General features: G+C 40.5%; 1 protein-coding gene across 1 annotated transcript in view; it reads left to right on the forward strand.

The window, feature by feature from the left end:
• The window catches only part of LOC124712560 (ankyrin repeat domain-containing protein 27-like), a 99,872-nt gene that overhangs the window by 43,375 nt on the left and 37,379 nt on the right, over window positions 1-19,118 (forward strand). Inside the window, exon 8 of the mRNA XM_047242874.1 lies at window positions 7,352-7,481. Within this exon, the coding sequence (XP_047098830.1) occupies window positions 7,352-7,481 (130 nt within the window). The remainder of the gene's footprint in view (window positions 1-7,351; window positions 7,482-19,118) is intronic.

Consider the following 19,118-nt stretch of genomic DNA (forward strand, 5'->3'; position numbering starts at 1 on the left):
AAAGATTGCTACCATCTGAAATTCTGGTTGTATAAAGATTAACATCTTTTGCATAGTTTAACCATGTGTTGAAAAGCAGCCAAACCAGCTGAAAATGAATGTCTAGGCCCAGATGTAATTGCAGCTCGCTTGCACAGAGGATTGTGGCATTGGCCTCTTTCTCAGCTCACAATTATAGTACAGTGAATGTATTGTAGAATGAACAGTCCCAATGGACTATAAGATTGCACAGGCTACTACCAGACATAAGCAGGACAAAAGAATTGGTGCACCTAAATGTTGGTGTGATACAGGCCCTTTTAGCATATTCTGAGCTCAAGTATAATAATTTTCCTGGAAACAGAAATTCTGTCATCCTTAAATCAGTGTTGGATTTACAAAGCACTACTCATGCAGAACACAGCTCACCTTTTTTCATACACAGTGTTTTGTGATCCATGTAGGCACACCAACCAGCACATTCTATATTCTTAAATTTCTGGATAGCCTTCACACTGCAGCAAACTGTAGTATGTTAACAAAGGCCAAGGATACAGAACAGGTTCAGAGTATGTGACTGGTCAAGATCTTTTTTTTATTGTTAGAACCCAGTACATTCTCCCAGGTGGATACTTATAATTACAGAGAAAGTTAAGGAGTGTCCCAGGGAAATATTTTCTGATGATACTGTTGTTTATGGGAAAGCATCATTAAAGTGCCTGTAGGGGTTTTAGAATGGCTTGGAAAGAATTTCTGTTGCATGATGTTGGCTGCTTGCTGTAAGTGTGGATGGATGTAAATTAATGTGGGTGAGTTCAACAGACATTCTTGTGGCGTATGAATATAATGTTAATGGTATGCAGCTTGACTCACTCTCATAAATTACATATCTAGGTGTAACATGGCAAAATGACATAAAATGGATCAAACAAATATAGTCCTTCGTAGGGAAGGCAAATGGCTGACAGTGGTTTATTGGAATACTTCTGGGAAGGGTTGTTCACCTATAAAAGAGACCACATACAGTATGTTTCTGAGATCCTTTCATACTGAGTTGTACTGAAGTGTTGAGATCTTCACTCTGTCAGATTATAGTAAGGCTTTGGAACAATTCAGTGGCCTGCTGCCAGACTTCTTGCTGATTGGTTTGATCATGATGTGAGCTTTATGGAAATACTGCTTCACTGTAGATGGAATTGTTTGAGAGGAGATGATGATATTTTTGCAAAAGCTATTGAGAAAGTTTAGAGAACCAGCAATTGCAACAGACTCAGAATGATTTTGCTGCCTCCAACATACATCTCATGTAAGGACAGTAAGGAAAAAAATTGGATATTAAAGCTCAGAAGTATGCAGGCAATAATTTTTTCTTTGCACTATTTGCAAGTGGGACAGGAAAGGGAATGACGCAGCAGTAGTACAAAGCATCTTTTGACATGTATAGCAGACTGCGGTGTGTGTATATTTACAAGCTTTGGTACTCAAAGAGCAGTTGAATGAAATTGGTAGACAGACCATGGAAGCTGTAAGTGAACACCAATGAAAATTAAATGAGGGTAAGGGAATTGCAGCCAAATTAAATTGATTTGCTGAGGGAATTGAACTAAGAAATGAGACACTGAAAGTTGTTGAGTTTTGCTATTTTTGGCAGTGAAATAACTGATGGTGGCTGAAGCAGAAGGGTTTACAAAATGCAGACTGATTATAGCAAGAAAATAATTTTTGAAAAACAGGAATGTGTAACATCTAATGAAATTTAAGTAGTAGGAAATCGTCTCTTAAGCTATTTGTCTGAAGTGTAGCCTTGTACGTGGGTTAGTATTGACAATAAGCAGTTAAGATGGAAAGAGAATAGGAGCTTTTGAAAAGTAGTAATACAGAAGTAGTCCAAAGATTAGATGAGTATATCAGGTAACTAATGACAAGGTACTGAATCGAATTGGGAATAAAAGAAGTGTGTGATATCACATGACTAAAAGAAGGGATCAGTTATATGAAACATATTAAGACACCAGAGAATCATCAATTTGGAAATGGATGGAAGTGTAGGAGGTAAAAATTGTATACATTCAGAAGAAATGTCAGTACTGTTAATAAACATTGTCCCCAGTATTCCTCACAGCTGGTAGGTCCTTCTCCTTTTGGGATCTGCGTGACCTGCCCTTCCATTTAACCTTCCCTTGTGCTCGCCCCCCCCCCCCCCCCCCCCCTTTTCCCTACCTGCCCTAGGAAGGAAATAGTAGTTCTGAAAACTAGGGTGTCCATTGGCAAACTGACATTTCTCATGAAGGTAAATATACTAGTCAGCAATTCTGTTGCATAATTTTGTGTTAGATATAAGAGACACAGTACAGACCCTGTTGATTGGCCAGCATAGGAGATACTAGATACAATAAAACAGCTGTGGATCTATGATATTTCCGAACCGGGACAAAAACTTGATAGTGCTGCCACCTCCCTCGATCATTTGAGATAGGATGTCACAAATTAAAAAAAAAATCAAAAATATGTTCATTTTGTAGTGCACATCTTTCTGAAGAGTTTGATACATAAAATATATATGTTTGAGAAAATGTAGGATATGTTATTTGGTCTTAAATGTGCCAAAGTGCAGTGCCACCTCTCTTCACACAGCATTCTTGTATCACATATCACTGTATTTCACACTGTGGAATTCAGTCGTGTATATTTTGTAATCGAAGCCATCAAACCTACACTCAGGACAGTGGAAATTTAAAAAATGTCCTGTGGTGCCCCTCCTGCTCCCACCTGACCAGTCTGACATACTACCCACCTTAAAAAGAACTTACATTTAATGCTGGGTGGGATTATTTGTAACCAGGAGAATAAGAAATCTTCACAAAATTTACACTCTTTACTGCCTAGTGTGTAACAACTTCTCTTTTGTGTGATGTAAAATTAAATGTAGGAAACAAAAAGCCAGTAAAGACAAGAGACTAGCAAGACAGTACATATTTCTTCAATCCTTAGGTTCCAGCATTTTTTGCTCTCTAATCTTGCTACAGCTTTACATGGCATGCTTCCACTTCTGTGAAAGAATCTATTACCTCATCAAAGTTTGTCAAACATTTCACTACATGAAAAATCAAAATGTCATTGTCTAATACTGAAAAAGCTGTTAATACGAATAGTACCCAAGACTGGTGTGGTTTTTTGATTTGATGATGTCTATTTTGTCACTGTCTGCATGATGAAATGAAAAAGGCATTTCTAATATTGCAGCATTTGTAAAACATGCCCAATAAACAAGATGTTTTGGCACAAACCATCATTTTAATCTAACTCTTTTTTACATAGATAGCACCACGGAATATGATTCATGAAGTACCAATATCAAATGCCTATTAGGCCTACTACAATCAAAAAGTTAGTTTTCTGTTAGGGAAAAGTTTTACATTTCATTCCTGTGCCCCAATTTCAAAAGCATGAGATCGAAAAGGAGTAGTATGAAATTTTTATATAAGTTTGGAATCGTCATATTCTTCCATATAATTTGTGTGGTGCCCCTGCTTCTTCTCTTTCCTTGTTTTAACAATCAGTCTCGTCATTCTGTAACTATTCCTGCCATTGTCAAAACTTATTCTGTGGTTGACTTCACTAGCCTGGCCAGAATCACCAGTTTAGTTATGCCATGTTTATTCCCTGGCATTACAGAAGTGTCAGATTCCACACCTTTTGCTTTGACTCATGGCGACACCAATGTGGCAGAAACGGTTGCTTCCAGTGTATACAAAATGATGACATCACTACAGAGACACACCAACAAATGCAAAATAAAATTAAACTAATGGGACAACTGCGGAAAATTGGGGTTTAGGGTGGGGAGAAGCTAAATATACAACAATAAAAAAAGTATCGCACCATACCAAGGGAAGACCATGAAGCGGATGGATAACCGTCATCTGGTCTGGTTGTTAGAGACCAGGCAACTCCTTAGCTGCTCTCAGTGTGGATTCTGAAGATTTCAGTCCACTGTTGACAACCTGACCGTCCTAGAGGCGGCTGTTCAGCAGGCTTTCCTCCGTAAGCATCACTGTATTGGCATTTTCTTTGATACAAGTAAGGCAAACGATGCTACTTGGAGACACTGTATTCTCACACAACTGCATCAATGGGGCTTTTGTGGATAAGTTTGTATGTGGTCATTTTAATCATTCTCGTCATCTTTTTAATTTGCCTGCCTTGAATATGGGGAACACCATCCTACATTTTAGAGACACAGTACAGTTTTTGAGCCTCATTTTTTACTCCAGATTGTAGTGGTTGCCACACCTGTGAGACCTAAAAGCCAGAACCCAGAAGGCACTGAACATCAGCAAGTGTGTTAGCCACAGGTCTTGAGGAGCAAACAGGGTGTGTGTCCTCGATTTTTATTGAGCTTTCATGTGTTTGTGGCATGACTACGGGTGCATGGTGTATGGGTAAGCAAGGCCCTCTTATTCACGGATCATTGCCGCTGTCCACCATGAGGTGATTTGGCGGCCATGGGTGCTTATCGGACCAGTCCCGTACCCAGCCTCTGTGCTGAGGTGGGTGAACTGGCACTTACCATCTGGTGCCACCTCCTTATGATGAGTCAGGCGTGTTAAGTTCCTCACAGCTCCAACTTCATCCACAGACCATACTGTTGCTCGTCCATCTCTGGAGCGCCTTTGAAGAGCCACGATGCCATTTGAGATCAGTGTGCAACGTGTGTGCTTGAGGCACTTGGTGTGGAGCCAGAACAACCCCAAATCCAGGGTTTTAAGTGTCTGCATCCTGGTTACCGGAGAGGCTCAGGGTGATTTTAGATTAGGTGTGGTACAGGAGAGAGCGCACGCCTGCTTCCGATATTTAGTATGATATTTTCTGACATTTTTAGATGGCCTCCAGAATTTACAACCTTTGACGCAGATTTATAAGCGATCTTACGGGCACTGGAGCAGATGAGGCGTTCTCCCAGTGTTAGATTTCTCATCTGCGCAGATTATCTAAGTGCCCTTCACTCTGTTCAACATTTGCACTACCCAACAGGCAAAGTACCCCAGAATATCCAAGATACCCTCCTCCAACTACGACGACAACATTTGTACCCAGCAGATAAAGTAACCCGGGATATCCAAGATACTCTTCTCTAACTACAACGACTGGGGAAGGAAGTGTCTTTCTGCTGGGTATCAGGGTAGGTGGGAATTGTGGGGAATGAAAGGGTGGATGGAGCAGCCATGGTGGCGTGTCGTCACCCTCAGGTATTTTGGTGTGCTATCCCTCTGCATGCTCTCACCTCATCGTTGAGGTATGAAGTCCAGTGTCAATAGGAAGACGAGTGGCTGTAAGTGACAGACAACAAATTCCTTGTTGTAAATCCCACAATTCGGCCGTGGAGTACTTCATTCCAGCCACGTTGATGGGACGAGGTCCTTCTTACTCTTCTTCGCATAGGCCACAGCCCTATGATGTACAGAATCTTACTCTGGTGAGAGGACCCTCCAATCTGTGGTGCTTGTGGCGTGCAGATCACGGTGCGCCACATTTTATTGGACTGCATTTTATTTGCCGATCAGCAGACTACGGCAGATTCACCTGCGGATCTGCAATCTATTTTATGTAATGATGAAACAAAAGTGGTCCAAGTTTTAAAGTTTTGTGAATTGTCCAACATTTTTAACAAGATTTTAGGGAGGATGTTTTTAATGTGTCAACAGGGTGGCTGGCTCATCCAAGTTTTTTGTAAGTGGTCAACCAGTCACATTTCCCTGTGCTTTTCTTTTAGCTCGTCTGTGTTTTGTTTTAATTTCTCGACCAGCTATCATCCTGCCTAACTGGTTGTACTGCATGTGAGATAGAGTGACTCTGTGGTCATTTCGAGTGCATGCGTGTACAACAATTTTAGTTCCTCTCCACATTCGTTTGTTTTAATAAGTGTAAGGGTACTGATGATCCCGCCGTTGGGCACCCCTAACACACACACACACACACACACACACACACACACACACACACACACACACATATATTCACTTACTGTGACTCACTGATGTCAGATGTCCTCCTTAATTTATGTTTATTGTACACAAATGATATGCATTTGGAGAATCGTATCAATATTTCAGCATTTTGCAATATTTACAAGAAATAAAATTAATGTTGATGTGTTGGAAATCTTGTATTTATTTTCTGGTACACCTGTTTGGAAACACAAAATAATGGACAAAATGTAAATAGTATTTCTATGTTAATATTAAGTTATTTTCAATCACTTTTAGTTGTGAAATCAGAGTTCTTCTCATAAATCAATGGAAGCAGTGACAAGCACACATTTTTGTGCAGTGCAATAATTGAGGGCCATTCACCAGACACTTTCAAGTGCAGGAATCATGTGAAGATTGTCATAATTCAAAATTATTTTTCAATAACTTACAGCTCAGGTAGGCAGGTGAAACTGTGCATATGGTCATTTTGCCAAGTTGACTAACAGTGAAACAAATTTGAAACATATTTCAACCTAACTAGTCTGACTGTATCCATTTTAGACTGTAAAAACTAATAGGACATACTTTTTATCTGAAACTGTCTGAACCGTGTTTGTAGTGTTAATGGTGGTGTATCGTTAGCCCTCAGAGCAAGAACTTAATATTAAAAATTTGTAAATTGGCTGGTAAATCTGTAATGCATAATTAACAAAGAGGGAAAAATGTACAAAATTATAAGTAAAAGGACTAGTTGATTAGTTATTGTGTAGGACATGAAATTGGTTTACTAGAAGGGTAAAAATGGCATAGAGTGCACTTAGAAAATTAGAGTTTGTGGAACCATTATTCTGAAGTGTCTTAATGGAAAGTTAACAGTCTGCAAATGTTATCTGTTTTAACTTGTGGTAGCGAGATATGGACTTGTAGCACAAACAATTGCTCAGCAAGAAATAGTGAGATCGATGTTAGGAACTGGTAAGGGAGATGGAAAACAAACGGATCAGGGAGCAGATTAGAGCAGAAGATGTATTTATGACCATAATGGTAGTGAAATGTAGATGGGCAGGATATACAGTCAAATAAAGGCATGGTAAATGGACCAAGAAAGTTTAAAAAAATAAATAAATAAATAAAATAGAGTGAAGGGATGACCCAATGAAAACTAGATAGATGTCATTAGAGAACATGCAGAAACAATTGGGATGTGTACAGCTGAAGAACATAAGTATGGAAAATTTTGATGATGGTGTCTTCTAAAAGTGAAGTAGAACTTCTGTTAATAAAATGCCCTTCAGGTACCAAATTGGAATTTGTGTATTAAGAATTGATACATAAAAATTTCTTGTAGTATGTTAACTTATGAAAATAAATTTTGGGCTCCTTTTTTTATTGTGTTGCAGGTGGTAGAATTAGCATCTCTAGATGCACATGAATGTCCTGCTAATAAGTTGGGCTGTCTTAGAGCCACTATGGAGCTAATGATGGCTGAACTGAAAGGTGCCATTGTTGATGCTCACAGTGAAGTTGCAGGTGGGTGTACACGCAATAGGTTTCCTTTTTACTGCTGTCTAACAGTGGATTTGAATAGGTGGTTTTTCAGTCTGGAACCGCACGACTGCTACTGTCGCAGGTTCGAATCCTACCTAGGGCACGGATGTGTGTGATGTCCTTAGGTTAGTTAGTTTTAAGTAGTTCTAAGTTCTAGGGGACTGACAACCTCAGATGTTAAGTCCCATAGTGCTCAGAGCCATTTGAACCATTTGAACAGGTGATTTCATTATATTTCATTTTGACCTTTTTATACTTGAAATTTTAGATAGATGTTTGACTATAATGATATTAAATTTCAATTCTTACTTTCACGTACTGTGCTCGCTAGTATCAATCTCTCTACTAAATTGAGTAGGAGTGCTACACCAAGACTCGAGCGTGGTATTTTAATAGCTTTTGTGGGCATTCATCTACAATATTAGATGTCTGAATGTGGCCCATGATCCACAACATTCGATTTGAAATGATAAAAGTAAGGAACTGGCTAAATGAGAACCATACTCTGTTGGGGGAGCATAGCCTGGAAAGAATAGAAAATAATGCAGTGCAATCCTCCCTCACATTTGTAAGGAAATCGTACAATAGTTTTTGTATCTGACAGTGATTTGGATTCCCCACCCATTTAAAGTACGCTATGAACAGATCAGAAATACTCAGGCTATATACTCCGGCCACAGCTTGCTCCTGTGTGAGGCACCGCTGCAGCCACAAGCGTGTCAAATGGTGCTGTCCGTATCAAAAAATTTCAGTTCTTGTGAGGGCAAAGTGCTTCAATGCTGATGCTTGTGGGGAAACCAATGGATGGGTGACTGAACATGCCATGTGACCACAATATGGATGGGCACTACCTTGCGTGCCTGGCAGTAACAAATAGCACATATTCATCCAAAGTGTTGGGGTCATTCCATGTCAAGTCATCCAGGCCATGACACCCATTATCTAGATGTGAACTGAGATTTTGTGTACTTCTATTGTATCTAATATTATGAACTTTTGCCAATTTTATTGCTTTATATACATTCTGTTAGTAGCAATTGCTGAAAGTTTGGTGCAATTCGTTACTTCAAAGCAAACTGTAAAAATCTGAAAATTGGCTGCAGTTTTTAAACAAAAAATGGTATGCTGACAGTTTTTTCCCTGAATATCCTTTCAGACAAGTAGTTTCTGAAAAATTGTCCAATTATTTTTTTGTAAATTAATTTTATTTAATTTTATTGTAAAATCAGAAAAATACGGAAAAAATTAAAAAGTGGTCTACAAATATTAAAGTTTCATCACACAAAAAATCAGTTTTGAGAAATGAATGGCACTGGGGAAAAAATTATATATACTGGAGATAAGTACAATTACTATGCAAGAGACATTAACAACTTAAATATGCATAACAATATCCAAATAGAGCAAAAAATTGCCATAGATGAAACAAAAATACACATTATAAAATATAGGGCAATTTGTACATTACATGACATATGAACACTTTATTACTTCTGCCACAACCAAAAGTAACTCGATGTAAAAATACATAGCATTTTGTTTATAATATTTAAGCATTTTGTCAAAAGCCAATAATGTCAACACTGCACAAAATGCTGGTGCTGCAATTTGCGTTCAAGTTGATTCGGAACTACACATGTGATGAGACACTTTGATGCTTAGGTAATACTTTTTTGTATGAGAACCACATTTCTTCCACCAACTTTGAAGACTCTATTCTGAGAGAATAACTACATCCTGTTGCTGTGGTGATATGAGAGAAAGGAACATCACAATCATCACCATCAGGCGTATGGAAGGACGGGGATGGTCCATGAGGATGCATGAACCTTACTGTAACATCTCCTTCTTCACAATTCACCTTCTCAACAATTCCCAAATACCAAGAAGAGTCATATGCACTGCAACATAGCAGTTGGGCTGCATAGTGCATTCTGGCATTAGTAGTGGAAGTGCATCTGAGAAATCGTGCACGATACTAAAATCCGTATCACAGTTCAGCCTTTTCGCTCCAATCTTGGTTGGTGATATTGGTACAATGTGATGCATAGGTCATTTTCCAGGAATTGTTTTTGCACATGGGAAGCACTGAGAAAGATAATCTCTGACTTGTACCATTTCATCTTCTGAAACGAAGAGAACTGAAATGCCTTGCAGGTTCTCACAACAGAATTCAAATACCCGTGAAGCTGTAAGTATTTGATCTTTATAAATTCTTTGCAAACTTGTTTTTGTGACAAGTCTTTTAACAGTACCACCAATACCATCACAGGGAGATTTGCCATGGCTGGTAGCTAAAAAAGACCAGTCGCACATTATGTTGAAGTCTTGTTCATGGTAGCAAATATTTCTGAAATTCTTACAATTTTTATACTGTGCAGCACACCCATCAGTGAAATATTCAACATTATATGAATTTCTGGAAATTCACACTTAAAAAAATTCAATACAATCTTCTGAGTCTGGTACACCAAAGCAACATCATGTTCTAGATCATCAGAAACAATACAAATACTTTTTGCATGCAACTGTTTGTCCTTTTTGTAATATATATGGACAGTGTGAAGAGTGCAGCTGCCATTGTTCCAATGGTACACCTGTACTTCATCTTGAACAACAAAATTGAGATTTTCACTTAAAGCCATTAAAATTAACACTGATCCTTCATCAAGTGTTTCCTTCTTCATTTTCAGATAATCAGATTGTGGTTGAGAAATAAAAGAGTGGGGAGTACGTTTTTCAATTTTCTTAATTAGTGTGTCACAGAATTCTGATAGAGAAGTGATTTGAACACTTAAAGTCATTCTATCATTTGATACCCATTGTACTGATTCATCTCATCAGGTTCATAGTCTCCTATTTCATTTTCTAAGAGGGTTTGAAGCACTGAACTGGTGGGGCATTTTTCACACAGTTGATACAGGCTCCATTATTTATGTCACATGTTATGATTTTGGTTAGATCTTGGTATGTTTCTTTAATAGAAGTGGAATTTAGAAGCAATTTAACATTTTGGTGGTAAATGCACACAAATACGGTATGTGTTCCTGATGATCATGCAAGTATACACAGTTTTGGTCGAAGAGAAGCAAATTTTGGAATCCTTCTGTGTCTACAGGATACCTTTTTCTTTATAGAGAGAATACAGTTCAGTTAAATTACTTAAAACAAGACACTTTTGTTCAAAGATATTTTTGCTGGTGCTCACTTTGTCTTTTTTCCCAGGCATTATTCCTGTGTTTTCGTCATCCAAATAAAAACTCTACTTTTTTCACTGTATCATGTGGCAATGTCTTTCTTCTTTTCTGCTCAGCCATCGATAAAATACCCTTCTCCATTAGAAGAGCTCTTGCTTGTTGTACCAAATATTCAGAAACCTGAAATTTGGAACTGACTTTCTGTCAAGACCAAGTTGGTGGCACAAGAGTAAGTAACTGAATTTCTTCATGATTATTCAATTGTCTGTTTGATTTTGTCCACGAGTTCATCATGATGTTTTGCCTTTTTTCTTCCAGTTCTGTTAAATCATTGTCAGGGTTAGTACTTGCATCAGCAGCCAGCTCAACTTGATATGGATGTGAAATTTTAGTTTTCAGAGCCCCAGCTTGCTGATTCCAATTTTTGTTTGTCTGCTGCATACCGATTATGCCGAGAAACTGAATGCAGCTTTGCAGGAGATACCCCTAAGCTAGTTAAGTAGTATTGAGCACAGATTTTGCAGGAGTCTGCACCTTCACATTACTGTCATTTACATAGTCTGGTGATGAGTCGTCACTTGCTTGTTTTTCATTATTATGTTTGATACAGGTTGGGCACTTTTTCTCTCCAGAAATAATGCTAAAGCCTCTCATTTTAAAGGTCTTTGCCTTTTTTATACTATTTTCATGCAGCCTAGATGAAACAGATCGTTTGTGGCACTTGAAGGTATCACAGCAAATTTTCTTATTCAGGGTGTTACAAAAAGGTACAGCCAAACTTTCAGGAAACATTCCTCACACACAAAGAAATAAAATATGTAATGTGGACAGGTGTCCGGAATTTCTTACTTTCCATGTTAGAGCTCATTTTATTACTTCTCTTCAAATCACATTAATCATGGAATGGAAACACACAGCAACAGAACATACCAGCATGACTTCAAACACTTTGTTACAGGAAATGTTCAAAATGTCCTCCGTTAGCGAGGATACTTGCATCCACCCTCCGTCGCATGGAATCCCTGATGCGCTGATGCAGCCCTGGAGAATGGCGTATTGTATCACAGCTGTCCACAATACGAGCACAAAGAGTCTCTACATTTGGTACCGGGGTTGCGTAGACAAGAGCTTTCAAATGCCCCCATAAATGAAAGTCAAGAGGGTTGAGGTCAGGAGAGCGTGGAGGCCATGGAATTGGTCCGCCTCTACCAATCCATCGGTCACCGAATCTGTTGTTGAGAAGAGTACGAACACTTCGACTGAAATGTGCAGGAGCTCCATCGTGCATGTACCACATGTTGTGTCGTACTTGTAAAGGCACATGTTCTAGCAGCACAGGTAGAGTATCCTGTATGAAGTCATGATAACGTGCTCCATTGAGCGTAGGTGGAAGAACATGGGGCCCAATCAAGACATCACCAACAATGCCTGCCCAAACGTTCACAGAAAATCTGTGTTGATGACTTGATTGCACAATTGCTTGCGGATTCTCATCAGCCCACACATGTTGATTGTGAAAATTTACAATTTTATCACGTTGGAATGAAGCCTTATCCATAAAGAGAACATTTGCACTGAAATGGGGATTGACACATTGTTGGATGAACCATTCACAGAAGTGTACCGAGCGAGGTGGCGCAGTGGCTAGCACACTTCTACATCTACATCTACATCCATACTCTCCAAGCCACCTGACGGTGTGTGGCGGAGGGTACCTTGAGTACCTCTATCGGTTCTCCCTTCTATTCCATTCTCGTATTGTTCGTGGAAAGAAGGATTGTCGGTATGCCTCTGTGTGGGCTCTAATCTCTCTGATTTTATCCTCATGGTCTCTTCGCGAGATATACGTAGGAGGGAGCAATATACTGCTTGACTCTTCGGTGAAGGTATGTTCTTGAAACTTTGACAAAAGCCCGTACCGAGCTACTGAGCGCCTCTCCTGCAGAGTCTTCCACTGGAGTTTATCTATCATCTCCGTAACGCTTTCGCAATTACTAAATGATCCTGTAACGAAGCGCGCTGCTCTCCGTTGGATCTTCTCTATATCTTCTATCAACCCTATCTGGTACGGCTTCCACACTGCTGAGCAGTATTCAAGCAGTGGGCGAACAAGCGTACTGTAACCTACTTCCTTTGTTTTCGGATTGCATTTCCTTAGGATTCTTCCAATGAATCTCAGTCTGGCATCTGCTTTACCGGCGATCAACATTATAAGATCATCCCATTTTAAATCACTCCTAATGCGTACTCCCAGATAATTTATGGTATTAACTGCTTCCAGTTGCTGACCTGCTATTTTGTAGCTAAATGATAAAGGATCTATCTTTCTGTGTATTCGCAGCACATTACACTTGTCTACATTGAGATTCAATTGCCATTCCCTGCACCATGCGTCAATTCGCTGCAGATCCTCCTGCATTTCAGTACAATTTTCCATTGTTACAACCTCTCGATACACCACAGCATCATCCGCAAAAAGCCTCAGTGAACGTCCGATGTCATCTACAAGGTCATTTATGTATATTGTGAATAGCAACGGTCCTATGACACACCTCTGCGGCACACCTGAAATCACTCTTACTTCGGAAGACTTCTCTCCATTGAGAATGACATGCTGCGTCCTGTTATCTAGGAACTCCTCAATCCAATCACACAATTGGTCTGATAGTCCATATGCTCTTACTTTGTTCATTAAACAACTGTGGGGAACTGTATCGAACACCTTGCGGAAGTCAAGAAACACGGCATCTACCTGTGAACCCGTATCTATGGCCCTCTGAGTCTCGTGGACGAATAGCGCAAGCTGGGTTTCACACGGTTGTCTTTTTCGAAACCCATGCTGATTCCTACAGAGTAGATTTCTAGTCTCCAGAAAAGTCATTATACTCGAACACAATACGTGTTCCAAAATTCTACAACTGATCGACGTTAGAGATATAGGTCTATAGTTTTGCACATCTGCTCGACGTCCCTTCTTGAAAACGGGGATGACCTGTGCCCTTTTCCAATCCTTTGGAACACTACGCTCTTCTAGAGACCTACGGTACACCGCTGCAAGAAGGGGGGCAAGTTCCTTCGCATACTCTGTGTAAAATTGAACTGGTATCCCATCAGGTCCAGAGGCCTTTCCTCTTTTGAGCGATTTTAATTGTTTCTCTATCCCTCTGTCGTCTATTTTGATATCTACCATTTTGTCATCTGTGCGACAATCTAGAGTAGGAACTACAGTGCAATCTTCCTCTGTGAAACAACTTTGGAAAAAGACATTTAGTATTTCGGCCTTTAGTCTGTCATCCTCTGTTTCAGTACCATTATTTTGGTCACAGAGTGTCTGGACATTTTGTTTTGATCCACCTACCGCTTTGACATAAGACCAAAATTTCTTAGGATTTTCTGCCAAGTCAGTACATAGGACTTTACTTTCGAATTCATTGAACGCCTCTCGCATAGCCCTCCTCACACTACATTTCGCTTCGCGTAATTTTTGTTTGTCTGCAAGGCTTTGGCTATGTTTATGTTTGCTGTGAAGTTCCCTTTGCTTCCGCAGCAGTTTTCTAATTCGGTTGTTGTACCACGGTGGCTCTTTTCCATCTCTTACGATCTTGCTTGGCACATACTCACCTAATGCATTATGTACGACGGTTTTGAACTTTGTCCACTGATCCTCAACACTATCTGTACTTGAGACAAAACTTTTGTGTTGAACCAACAGGTACTCTGAAATCTGCTTTTTGTCACTTTTTCTAAACAGAAAAATCTTCCTACCCTTTTTAATATTCCTATTTACGGCTGAAATCATCGATGCCGTAACCGCTTTATGATCGCTGATTCCCTGTTCTGTGTTAACTTTTTCAAATAGTTCGGGTCTGTTTGTCACCAGAAGGTCTAATATGTTATCGCCACGAGTCGGTTCTCTGTTTAACTGCTCAAGGTAGTTTTCAGATAAAGCACTTAAAAAAATTTCACTGGATTCTTTGTCCCTGCCACCCGTTATGAAAGTCTGAGTCTCCCAGTCTATATCCGGCAAATTAAAATCTCCACCCAGAACTATAACATGGTGGGGAAATCTACTCGAAATATTTTCCAAATTATCCTTCAGGTGCTCAGCCACAACAGCTGCTGAGCCAGGGGTCCTATAGAGACATCCAATTACCATGTCTGAGCCTGCTTTAACCGTGACCTTCACCCAAATCATTTCACATTTCGGATCTCCGTCAATTTCCTTCGATACTATTGCACTTCTTATCGCTATAAACATGCCTCCCCGTTCACTGTCCAGCCTGTCTCTGCAGTATACATTCCAATCTGAGTTTAGGATTTCATTACTATTTACATCTGGTTTCAGCCAACTTTCTGTCCCTAGTACTATATGGGCGTTGTGAGAGCAGTTCTGGGACCTTTCTGTAGACGCTCCTGCAGTTTATTATTAGCACATTAATATTGTTATTCCCTGTTGCATTTTGCCTACTCCTACCTTGCTGCGTCTCAGGAGGCGTCTTGTCGGGCCTAGGGAGGGGATTCTCTAACGTAAAACCCCCATGTGCACTCCACACGTACTCCGCTACCCTTGTAGCCGCTTCCGGCGTGTAGTGCACGCCTGACCTATTCCGGGGGACCCTACATTTCTCCACCCGATAGCGGAGGTCGAGAAATTTGCACCCCAGATCTCCGCAGAATCGTCTGAGCCTCTGGTTTAAGCCTTCCACTCGGCTTCAAACCAGAAGACCGCGATCGGTTCTGGGAACGATACTACAAATAGTTAGCTCTGATTTCACCCCGCGAGCGAGGCTTTCCGCCTTCACCAATTCCGCCAACCGCCTGTACGAACTGAGGATGACCCCTGAACCCAGACGGCAGGAGTCATTGGTGCCGACATGAGCAACAATTTGCAGTCGGGTGCACCCAGTGCTCTCTATCACCGCCGGCAGAGCCTCCTCCACATCTCGGATGAGACCCCCTGGCAAGCAGACAGAGTGAACACTGGCCTTCTTCCCCGACCTTCCCGCTATTTCCCTAAGGGGCTCCATCACCCGCCTAATGTTGGAGCTCCCAATAACTAATAAACCCCTCCCCCCGTGTGCCTGCTCGGACCTTGCTGAAGGAGCAGCCACATGTCCACTCACAGGCAGAGCGGGCGATGCCACACGGCCAGCCTCCACATTGACCCTCCGCCTCGTGCGCCGCGAACGCCGTTGAACCCGCCACTCCCCTTGGGGAGAGGGTGGCCCAACCGCGCCCAGTACACGCGAAGATGTCTCGACAGCAGGGACAGTGGGTGAAGCATGTAACACCTGGGGTGTACCTTGCGACGCACCAGACTCCCCACTGCCGCTACACTCCGAGGCAGCAGCCTGAAGACGGCTGACCGCGGCCATCAACACGCTCAGCTGTTCGCGAACAGTGGCCAGCTCCTCCTGCGTCCGTACACAGCAGTCACACATCCTATCCATCCTAAGGAATCAATTTACTGAAGAGAGTTAATCAACCTTTAACTAGACTGCTAATTCACTAAAGGCGGCTGTTTATTAACTAAACTGTGGTTGCTAGGCACTTCTTGTAGAAAACAATGAAAATACCACTACCTGTCTCTGGACTGTATTGAAAACAAACACTAGCACTACTGGCACTATGGCTGACTAAAGGGACTCTCTCTGACTGTATTCAAAACAAACACGAAATCTATGGAACACTATTAATAGCACCCGACAATTAAAGCTTCCTAAAAGCAAATACACACGGAAGAAGAAGTGACAAGTAAGAAAAATACAGTTAATACTTAAATTAAGGTAGCTCGCTGCACAGCAGACATGAAGCAGACGGCAGTTACGACAACACTGACATTACTGGCACTATGGCTGACTAAAGGGACTCTCTCTGACTGTATTCAAAACAAACACGAAATCTATGGAACACTATTAATAGCACCCGACAATTAAAGTTTCCTAAAAGCAAATACACACGGAAGAAGAAGTGACAAGTAAGAAAAATACAGTTAATACTTAAATTAAGGTAGCTCGCTACACAGCAGATGTGAAGCAGACGGCAGTTACGACGACTCGCATTCGGGAGGACGACGGTTCAATCCCGTCTCCGGCCATCCTGATTTAGGTTTTCCGTGATTTCCCTAAATCGTTTCAGGCACATGCCGGGATGGTTCCTTTGAAAGGGCATGGCCGATTTCCTTCCCCATCCTTCCCTAACCCGAGCTTGTGCTCCGTCTTTAGTGACCTCGTTGTCGACGGGACGTTAAACACCACTAACCTAACCTAACAGAAGTGTACCCGTGGAGGCCAGTCAGCTGCTGATAGTGCCTGCACACACTGTACCTTGTACGGAAACAACTGGTTCTCCTATAGCACTCTCCATACGGTGACGTGGTCAACGTTACCTTGTACAGCAGCAACTTCTCTGATGCTGACATTAGGGTTATCGTCAACTGCACGAAGAATTGCCTCATCCATTGCAGGTGTCCTCGTCATTCTAGGTCTTCCCCAGTCACGAGTCATAGGCTGGAATGTTCCGTGCTCCCTACGACGCCGATCAATTGCTTCGAACGTCTTCCTGTTGGGACTCCTTCGTTCTGGAAATCTGTCTCGATACAAACATACCGCACCATGGCTTTTGCCCCGTGCTAATCCATACATCAAATGGGCATCTGCCAACTCCGCATTTGTAAACATTGCACTGACTGCAAAACCACGTTCGTGATGAACACTAACCTGTTGATGCTACGTACTGATGTGCTTGATGCCAGAACTGTAGAGCAGTGAGTTGCATGTCAACACAAGCACCGAAGTCAACATTACCTTCCTTCAATTGGGCCAACTGGTGGTGAATCGAGGAAGTACAGTACATACTGACGAAACTAAAATGAGCTCTAACATGGAAATTAAGCGTTTCCAGACACATGTCCACATACCATCTTTTCTTTATTTGTGTGTGAGGAATGTTTTCTGAAAGTTTGGCCATACCTTTTTGTAACATCCTGTATAGAGAGAATCTGCGCAGGCACTTGTCTTTGTGTTTAACACACACAGAAATGAAACACTTAAATCACAGTATGAATGACTGTTGCTTCGCTGTAATAAAAGTTCTTGTTCTTCACTGGTCAGTTCATTCACACAAGTCAGGGCATTATCACATATATCTTGCAGTCTTGCAGATACTGTCCAAAAAAATCACTGCCTACTTGTACTTTCCATACTGCTTCAGTCATAAAATCAATATTTGTCATAAATAATTAAAAGATGATTGGTGTAACCTAAAAAGTAATTAAATAATGAAAAATCATTCTATCCCATTGTTTCAGTACAAAAGTATTTCACATTATTATTGTAACATTAGGGGACTTACTTTTGTTTTGGAATGAATCGTTAAAAACTGCAACAATTGAATTTTTAACCACTAATTGACACTGGGTACAACTTAGTACAAGTACTCAGAACTGCATGCTCAGTGAACACATGATTAAAAACAAAGAAACTGGATGATGCAATACATGTAGTGGCGGCGATAAAATAGTGTTCTCAGATATGATTTGTTCCTAGGGAAATGCAGTGTAGCCAGCTTCAGCAATTTAGTGGTGACATGGTAGTCATTAGCAACTTCAGTATTTATTTTACAATAATGTTGTTTTGATACTTCCCATTATTTATACAAATTTACTCTTTTTGTGTGACATAATGGAATATTTATACAAATATTGTAAGTTTTTCAAAGGTATCTATGAGGGAGCAATACCTTAAAAAAATTATAATGTCCATGCATGGATTATGTTTTTGAAATTATTTACAATTTTTTCTGAGATATAGATGACGGATATTCACTACAAGAAACATGACTATAATAATATAAACTTTTCTCTTTAACTAAAAAAAAATTCAAGCTTCCACTGCAAAAATTGTAAGAAGTACTGCATTTTTAAATTATAAAGGAGCTCGTCTGTGAAAGCCTGAATTCCTGGCTCTATACAACTTCTTTTTATCAAAAGTGAAAAAGTAATTGACTGGCAACATTGTGTCCAATAGTGTATTTTAAATATGACAGTATGCCATCTTAGGCACTGTATAAAATTAAAACACTTGGTAATAGCATTTTAAAGCCGAAATCATGATTGTGTACGGTAAATGTAACACTCAAAAAAACCCAGTCTAATGGCAGTACTGACTATAAAGAGATCGACAGCTTTAAAGAGATCGGCAGGAAGTGTAAAATGGCTAAGCAGGGATGGCTAGAAGACAAATGTAAGGATGTAGAGGCGTATATCACTAGGGGTAAGATAGATACTACCTACAGGAAAATTAGAGAGACCTTTGGAGAAAAGAAAACCACTTGCATGAATATCAAGAGCTCAGATGGAAACCCAGTTCTAAGCAAAGAAGGGAAAGCAGAAAGGTGGAAGGAGTATATAGAGGGTCTATAC

This window comes from Schistocerca piceifrons, chromosome 8 (assembly GCF_021461385.2).
Source record: "Schistocerca piceifrons isolate TAMUIC-IGC-003096 chromosome 8, iqSchPice1.1, whole genome shotgun sequence".
NCBI lineage: Eukaryota > Metazoa > Arthropoda > Insecta > Orthoptera > Acrididae > Schistocerca > Schistocerca piceifrons.